The sequence below is a fragment of the Oryzias melastigma genome, linkage group LG19, assembly GCF_002922805.2.
Source record: "Oryzias melastigma strain HK-1 linkage group LG19, ASM292280v2, whole genome shotgun sequence".
Lineage (NCBI taxonomy): Eukaryota > Metazoa > Chordata > Actinopteri > Beloniformes > Adrianichthyidae > Oryzias > Oryzias melastigma.
In genome coordinates this window covers 8,902,602-8,910,476 of record NC_050530.1, presented here as the reverse complement: position 1 = coordinate 8,910,476, position 7,875 = coordinate 8,902,602, and the positions used below count along the sequence as shown (strand labels likewise).

The 7,875-nt window shown below is 35.5% G+C and overlaps 2 protein-coding genes across 3 annotated transcripts in view; both read left to right on the top strand.

Moving 5' to 3' along the window:
* The window catches only part of prr12a (proline rich 12a), an 18,170-nt gene extending 15,038 nt beyond the window's left edge, over window positions 1-3,132 (top strand). For both annotated transcript variants that reach the window (XM_024284731.2, XM_024284730.2), the window contains exons 12-15: window positions 202-299; window positions 506-637; window positions 1,614-1,709; window positions 1,788-3,132. In XM_024284731.2, the coding sequence (XP_024140499.1) occupies window positions 202-299; window positions 506-637; window positions 1,614-1,709; window positions 1,788-1,922 (461 nt within the window). In that variant the 3' untranslated portion in view covers window positions 1,923-3,132. The remainder of the gene's footprint in view (window positions 1-201; window positions 300-505; window positions 638-1,613; window positions 1,710-1,787) is intronic.
* A 361-nt stretch (window positions 3,133-3,493) lies between these two features.
* Window positions 3,494-7,875, top strand: part of irf3 (interferon regulatory factor 3) — a 7,133-nt gene continuing 2,751 nt past the window's right edge. Inside the window, exons 1-8 of the mRNA XM_024284885.2 lie at window positions 3,494-4,298; window positions 4,956-5,122; window positions 5,224-5,395; window positions 6,479-6,543; window positions 6,618-6,678; window positions 6,790-6,855; window positions 6,946-7,188; window positions 7,302-7,392. Of these exons, the coding sequence (XP_024140653.1) occupies window positions 4,958-5,122; window positions 5,224-5,395; window positions 6,479-6,543; window positions 6,618-6,678; window positions 6,790-6,855; window positions 6,946-7,188; window positions 7,302-7,392 (863 nt within the window). The 5' untranslated portion in view covers window positions 3,494-4,298; window positions 4,956-4,957. The remainder of the gene's footprint in view (window positions 4,299-4,955; window positions 5,123-5,223; window positions 5,396-6,478; window positions 6,544-6,617; window positions 6,679-6,789; window positions 6,856-6,945; window positions 7,189-7,301; window positions 7,393-7,875) is intronic.

Sequence of the window (7,875 nt, the reverse complement as noted above, 5' to 3'; positions counted from 1 at the left end):
AATAAATAAAATGACCTGGAGGGCCACATAGAATTACCAGGAGGGCCGGATCCGGCCCCCAGGCCTTGACTTTGATTCTTTTTCTATGTCTACTTCTGTCATTCTTTGTACGTTTAGATAATTTTTTTCTATGATGATTTGCTCAGCCTGCTTTGCTTTTAGCATTGATTAAAAATTTCCTCTCCATCTGTCGGCCTTTAGATGAGCTTTACCTACCTCCAATGAGGAAGATCGACAGCATCCTGAGCGAACAGAAGAGGAGGTTGTTGAGGAGAGTCAGTATGAGCTCTCAACACCAGGTAATCTACTCTCACCTTCCTGTTACTCTATTAACTTTAAGCTATTTTTTACTAAAATTGTGAAAACTTTATATATTTTTATACTTTTTTTCGTTTTGAACAAATGTCTGTTCATAAAATTGTGACATATTTACAGAGAAAACATCTGTTCTAAAGTAAATCTGTCTGTTCCTCTTTTTTTAAACTCTGTTCTTTCTGATCTACAGGAGGTTATGCATGCTTACCCCCAAATAATTGTGGATGCGCTGGACACGGGCGTTGTGAGGGTGCGGCTAAGCGGTGACGCTTACAACCGCAAGACCCTCAACAGGGTCAAAAAGGCTCTGCCTAAACCACAGGTACGACTCCCAACGATTTTCACCTTTAAATTATGTTTTTCTCCCATCATAACTTGCTAGCTGCACCTCTGTTGGGATAAAATCTGTCTGAATGTACACAGATTTAATGGGACACATACTTGAACTCAAATCCAATAAGGATTCACTTTACTAAATTATTATTTTAGCTAGAATGTCTCTTCTTTTTGTGTGTTTTTAGTAGGGCTGCTACGATTAGTCGACTAATCGACTATTAAAATGGTCAACTACTAATTTAATAGTCAATTAGTTGTTATTTTATATTCTATGGAGTCAGAGTTTAGTAAAGTTGAACAAAGTTGTGAGCAACCAGCACCGAAAAATGTACTTTTTTTATATTTAAGTCTATTCAAATCTATTCATGGGCTAAATTTTCATCTTTTATAATCATTTTCAAACAATTTGGAGTTTACTTAATATTTTAGCAACAGGCTAACTTTTTTTTTTTTTTGGCTAATGTGTTCTCTACTCAGGTTTTCTTTGACTAATTTGGAGTTTAGCTTCTACTTTAGCAACAGGCTAACGTTTTTTTTTTGGCTAATGTGTTCTCTACTCAGGTTTTCTTTGGCTAATTTGGAGTTTAACTTCTACTTTAGCAACAGGCTAACATTTTTGGCTAGTTTAGTTTACTGAGGAATTTGGAGTTTAGCTAGTATATAAGCAACAAGCTAGCTTTTTTGGCTAACTATTGGCAACTATTTTCAGCAGTTAAAGTAAATAGTGCCACAATTTTTAGCAAAATGCTTCAGCATCTCCAGCGAAAGTTTAATGGAGAATTAGGTTCAGTTTATGTCACCATAAGGAAGAGAGACGGCAGTGAAACTACTGGTTTGACTAAATTAGCCTGGCGTTGTGGCAGGAGCTGCAGCTGTTCTTGGTTTTGAGTTCTGCTGAACTTAAAACTTAATTTTTACTCCTTTTTGAAATCGAGTTTCTAATCGGAATGTCTTTCTTTTAGGACCTTAAACTCTCGTCTGAGACGTACCGAATCTACAGTCTCTACCACTCCTTGCATCATTATAAATACCACACTTTCTTACAGTGCAAGAAAGAGGTAAACTGAAGTGCTTCTGGAGTCATCTGAAACTGTGTTTTCCTCCGTTACAGTTTATTTTTTTTTCCTTTTTCCCAGACTAACACCATAGAACAAGCAGCCGAGGACCCCGGCCAAGAAGAGGTCGTACAGCAGTGCATGGCCAACCAGAGCTGGCTGGACACCCTCTTTAGCTCCTTCATCGAGCTGCTGACTCTCAGCACCAAAGTCTGAGTGAACGTCGTACAAGGGCAGACCATAAATAGAAGATTTAAAAAAATAAAAAAGCAAAAATAGAGATGGATTCCACTGTACAGCCCCCGTCCCTCTTCAGATCTCTTAAGAAACCAAGGATCATTTTTTAAGACCCTCAAGGGTCTTTTTTTTTATGTGACCTTGGACACTGGTCTCTCTTTTTTTTCTTGTCGTTGATCAGTGACTTAAAAAGAAAAGTGTTTTTTCCTTTAATGAGAAGGGAACCCCGTCTACTTTAGGGGTGACCGGAGGCTCAAAAGAAGAACTGACTTTCGGTGGAGTTGGAGAAACGCACGGCGGGAAGTTGAGGAGCCGCAAACACCAAGTCAAGAGAAGAGCAGAGCCATCGACATCCTATTAACTCTGTGTCATAAAGACAATAGTTGAGAGAGAAACTATTATTGCTTAGTTTTTACATAAATTATTTTTTTGAAAAGACTAACATCATCCGTTGGCTTTTGAAAAGAGTGGAAGAGGATGAGAGTGATTTTTAAACTGCGTGCAGCCAGCAGTGCGATCATGGACTCGTCGACAGAGAGAAACATAAGTGTTAATAAATGCTCCCTCGCTTCATCATCCTGTGTTATGTGAAGGGCAGCACCAGTCAGCTGTGTGATAATATATAAACGCATTTTTATTATTTATATGAGGAGGTTTTTAACTTAAGCTCTCACAAGTGCTGGTTTGCTGCCCTAACATTTTTAAATACCTATTTTTTTTTTTTTTTTTCCCCCACATGGGATCAGTATACAATCATAACCCACATATTCAAGTCGTCTTCCCTTCTATACAAAAGAGCAGACGTTGACAGAAATATTGTATTAAATACAGTGGGTGTAAAATAAAATAAAAATAAAAAATAAGAAAAAAAATGGTTAGAAAACATTGGGAACTAAACATTGTGCTTCAGTTCAATCATCAGTCATGCCGGTGCAAAGAAAAAGAACTATTTCTTTCCCATGTGGGAAGGAGGAGTATAAATAAGTAATATTTAAAGAGGAAATAGTCATTTCATTTTTATCATTTTGATGTCTGTGCATACTATGGCTTATTTTGAAAACAATCTAATTTTCCATAAAAAAGGAAAAAAAAAGATATGTAAATAGTGTACAGTTCTTGATGAAATTCTTTGTTCTTCTGTACAATAACACTCCTGTATTTGAGAAACAAATAAAATCTACAAAGAACAGATGGTTTCTTTTCCATACATTTCAGGATGTTTAAAATAATAGTGACTTTTGAACTTACAAGCCCAGAAGGTTAAAAAATTTGACAGATAAATGCCCAAAAAATATTACAGGGATAAAATTAAGATTTAAATAATAATAAAAACCTAGTGAGTAATGATTTTTAAATGAATTAAGTATTTTTCTATCATCCTTTTAAACCTTAGAAAACTTTATTAACAAAATTGATAATTTACCAGACAAATGCTTAAAAATGTAGTGAGGAAATTAAATAGCATTAGGTATTACACAGGTATTACAATAACAATATTAATAAATCTAGTAAGTGGGGAATTTGATAAGTACTTAAGTACATTTTTTATCATATTTTTTAAGAAAACTTTCGTAACAAAACTGACAATTTGCCAGATAAATTGCTTATAAAACTATGCAGGGAATTAAATTGAAATTTAAATAATAATAACTAAATGAATAGTGATTTTTAAAGGACTCACGTATATTTTTATCTTTTATATACCCCAAAGTCTTAAAAAAAACTTTATTAACAAAATTGACAATTTGCCACATAAATTCCTAAAAATGTATGCAGGAAATAAAATTAAAATTTAAATAGTAATAATGAACCTAGTGAATAGTAGTTTCAAAGTACTTAAATATGCTTTTAATCATCCTTAATATACCCAAAAATAAATCTTAAAAAAACTTTATTAACAAAAATAACGATATCATAAACCATAGAGATAATATTTTATTTAACTAAGGAAAAAATAAATAATTCCAAAAAATAATACAAGGCATATTCCTATTGATCACAAACTAAAAACAAATGGAGATTAAAAAAAAAGGGCATCACTAATTATTTAAATCGTATTTTTCAAGCTAAGAAATAACTCTTCGTAGTGTCCAGGAATACCCATACCCCTGTGTGCGCATGCGCGTTGCTAGCTCATGATGAAACCCCTCTGACGTCACGTCGGGAAAACGAAACCGAAGAATCGGAATTTCCCGAGAAGAAACGCCAGCTATAAAAAATTGAATTAAGTATGGCAGTATAAAAAGTGGCTGTCATTTAAATACGGATGTTTTCGAGTTTACCGTGAGTCACGCTGTTGATATCTGAACGCGTCAACATCTGTCGTCGACCGGCAGCTGCACCAACACTTTACAGGTAGGAGAGAAACTAATGCTTTTACGGACTTCGTACACCAGTGACTTAAACACAATTAGATTCATTAAATCATTTTAAGTGAATTCAAAAATGATTTTAAGAAACTTCTGGTTGTACTTTCTTTTAGGAACCATGAAGTTGTGTATTTAGCTTTATTGTGGTGTATTTGTCATTGAACTGCTTCCTCTTTTCCTGACTTTACTTCTGTAGGCCTTCTGGATTCATTAAGTTACATTTATTTCAATATTTTTCAAATCCTGAGAGTTATTTTGGAGAACAACCACTAAATTAAAAAACGATTATAAATTGATACTTTATTGTAAACTGCATAAAATCTTAAAATATTTAAAATAATTTGGATTTTAAATATTATTTTTTACTTTGCATTAATTTGTTTTTCTAGTATTTTCATTTTTGAAATTGTTATGGTTTCATTGCAATTTAAATTAATATATTATCCTTTTCAAGTAATATATTTTTAATCTTTTATTTTTAAAATGATTTTATTTATTATTTCATTGCTTTATTTTGTATTTTTTCAGATGTGCTATTGAATCTGAGTCGCTTTTTGTTATTGAACTTCCTTCAGGATAAATGACGATCCCATCTACGACTGTGGTCAGTTTGTTGAGCTCAGGTGCCATATTTGTCTTGTAGAAATGGCGCACTCTAAGCCTCTTCTGATCCCTTGGTTGCGGGACAAAATCGACAGTGGCAAATACCAAGGTGTTTCCTGGACAAATGCAGAGAAAACAGAGTTCTCAATCCCATGGAAGCACGGCCTGAGAGGGGATTCCACCGACACAGATGTTCTTATCTTTAAGGTGGAGATACGTATCTTAAATATTTTATTTCACTGTATTCACTTTTATATTGTAAAATGTTTTTTTAAAACGCATGTTTACCTGTTTTTATATGCCTATAGGCTTGGGCTGAGGTGAGCGGCAATGGTCGAGCTCAGGGAGAACCCTCAGTTTGGAAAAGAAACTTTCGCAGCGCTCTCCGAGCCAAGGGCTTCAAACTGGTGTTCGATAACAAGAAGGACGACGCTAACCCCCATAAAATATTTCACTGGCCAGAAGAGTCTTCTTCTGGTGGTAAGGATCTAAAGAAATGTGTGACAAAACTGGATGCTGTTTCATTATTGCCATATTATTCTTAATAAGTGCTTCAATAGGTGTTTCAACTACTGACTGTATAAGAAAACTGGACTCAGTGACTCCTCCCCTCTCAAAGTCCAAACAGGAAGTACACACCAACTCCAAGAAACTGAAACCCCAAACATTTCTATTGAGAAATAAACAAATATTATTCAGTCTTAAATTATTCACAATATTTTAATTATGATTAGGCCATTTTTGCTAGCTTAAAGCAGCACTTCACCAAACCAAGCTAACATTAGCATAGTAAAAAAACAACTGTTAGCAACTAGGGCTGCCACGATTAGACGAATAATCATCAACTAATCAATTATTAAAATGTATCAGTTGATTAGTCGTTACTTTATATTAAATGGACTCAGAGTAGTAAAGTGGAAAGTTATATTAGCATTCTGCTAGCTTTTTGAACTATTTTGACATTTATTAAGGTTTTTTAGGCTCATTTGATGTTTACCTAATGTTTCAGCTGCATGCTAGCGGTTTTTGCTAATTTAGGCTTTTTTGTAATTCAGACTATTTTGGAGTTAAAGTAATATTTTAGCTACATGCTAGTTATTTGGCTAATATAGACTTTTTTAGTTTTTTAAGCTATTTTGGAGTTTAGCTAATATTTCAGCTACATGCTAGCGGTTTTGGCTAGTTTAGGCTTTTTTATTATTTAGACTATTTTGGAGTTAAAGTAATATTTTAGCTACATGCTAGCTATTTTTGCAAATTCAGACTTTTTAGTTTTTCGGGCAATTTTAGAGTTTAGCTAATATTTAACTTCATGCTAGCAGTTTCGGCTATTTGATTGCCTGTCAAAGGGGTGTGGACTTCCAACAAGCTACTAAAAAGTAACTAGTTGTATGTATTAAGAAAAAAAAATGGATTGACTTTGTTAGGAACCGGTAGTAGGGCATTTTCTATTGGTGACGTCACAATCGCTCAGTCCAGTTCTCTTATACTGTCAATGGGTCCCACCTAAAAATCCAACTATGAGGCCAGCCTTTTCTTTAAGGATGTTTTTTCCTCTTACAGCTAGTTCTGCTGCTGGATCCCAAGAACTAACTGACAACGTTTTCGACACCTATATTATCCAAGATGTAAGTAAACACTAAAGGTGAAAACTGAAATGACTGGGCGTGGACTTGTCTGAATGTGTGCTTGTGATTCTCAGAATCAGGTGGTGCCTTTTATTGATGGAGTTCTTTACCTTCCGGAAGAAGATTTAATGTCAGGTACAGAATCATATATTTCAGCTTGGGATTCATTTAATGTTATAAAATGAAAACAATTGGATATATCATTTATTGAGTGCTTTCTTTAAACTCATCAATATTACTCATCAGGACTCGAAGCCAGCCCGGACATTCTCCAGGAGTGTCTGAAGGGCCTGAACATTGACCCCGAAGCAGGTAGGGTCGTCAGCACAAGTCGCTGCAGCAGGCAGAGAGCATCCTGGGTACTTTCCAGCAGACAGTCTAACTTTCTCTCTAACACTGAAGGAATCACAGGCTTTGAGCCTCCTCCTGAGCAACAACAGCTGCAGAATCACGGCCTGATTGGTGGACACCCGTTGCCGGGGCAACAGCAGGATCCAGTAATGTTTGTGGGTGCAGCCAGTGAAACTGGGTTGCCTGAGCAACCGGCATGTCCACCGAATAGAGCTGAGGGAGGGGCAGATGGTGATGAGGCCACTGTAAACTTCATGGATATAATGCACAAGACGGGAGATGGAAATAGTTTAAGTAAGTTGGGATGCGCTTGTTCGCACTCTCTGAGAAATGCCAATCAAACGTTTTGTTAGATTATCAAATAGTTGAGAATATTGATTGTAATGCCCTGTTTCTGAATTCTTAAGGGACTCAATTCAGGATACTCATGTACTACAGAGGAGTAAAGGTGTCTGAGAAGCTGGTAGAGAATGAAGCTGGATTCCGCTTAGTCTACAGGTAAGCAGTGAAATGAAGTCATATTCAAGCAGAGATGGCTGTCAGTGATGAAAACTCTCTTCGGTCCACTAATGTCAAAGTCAACATGTCCGGCCCTCCATAATTTTGCTAATATTTTAGCTGGCTATCTGCCTATTAGATTCAGCGTTTGCAGCAATTAGATTCAATGATTTCAGCTTTCAACTTCAACATTTTCAGCTATTAGATTCAGCATTTGCAGCTAGCAGTTTCAGCATTTTCAGCTATTAGATTCAGTGATTTCAGCTTCAGCGTTTTCAGCTATTAGATTGAGTGATTTCAGCTTTAGCATTTTCAGCAATTAGATTCAGCATTTGCAGCTAGCAGTTTCAGCATTTTCAGCTATTGGATTAAGTGATTTCAGCTTCAGCGTTTTCAGCTATTAGATTCAGTGATTGCAACTATCATCAGCATTTTCAGCTAATAGATTCAGTGATTTCATCTTCAGCATTTTCATATATTAGA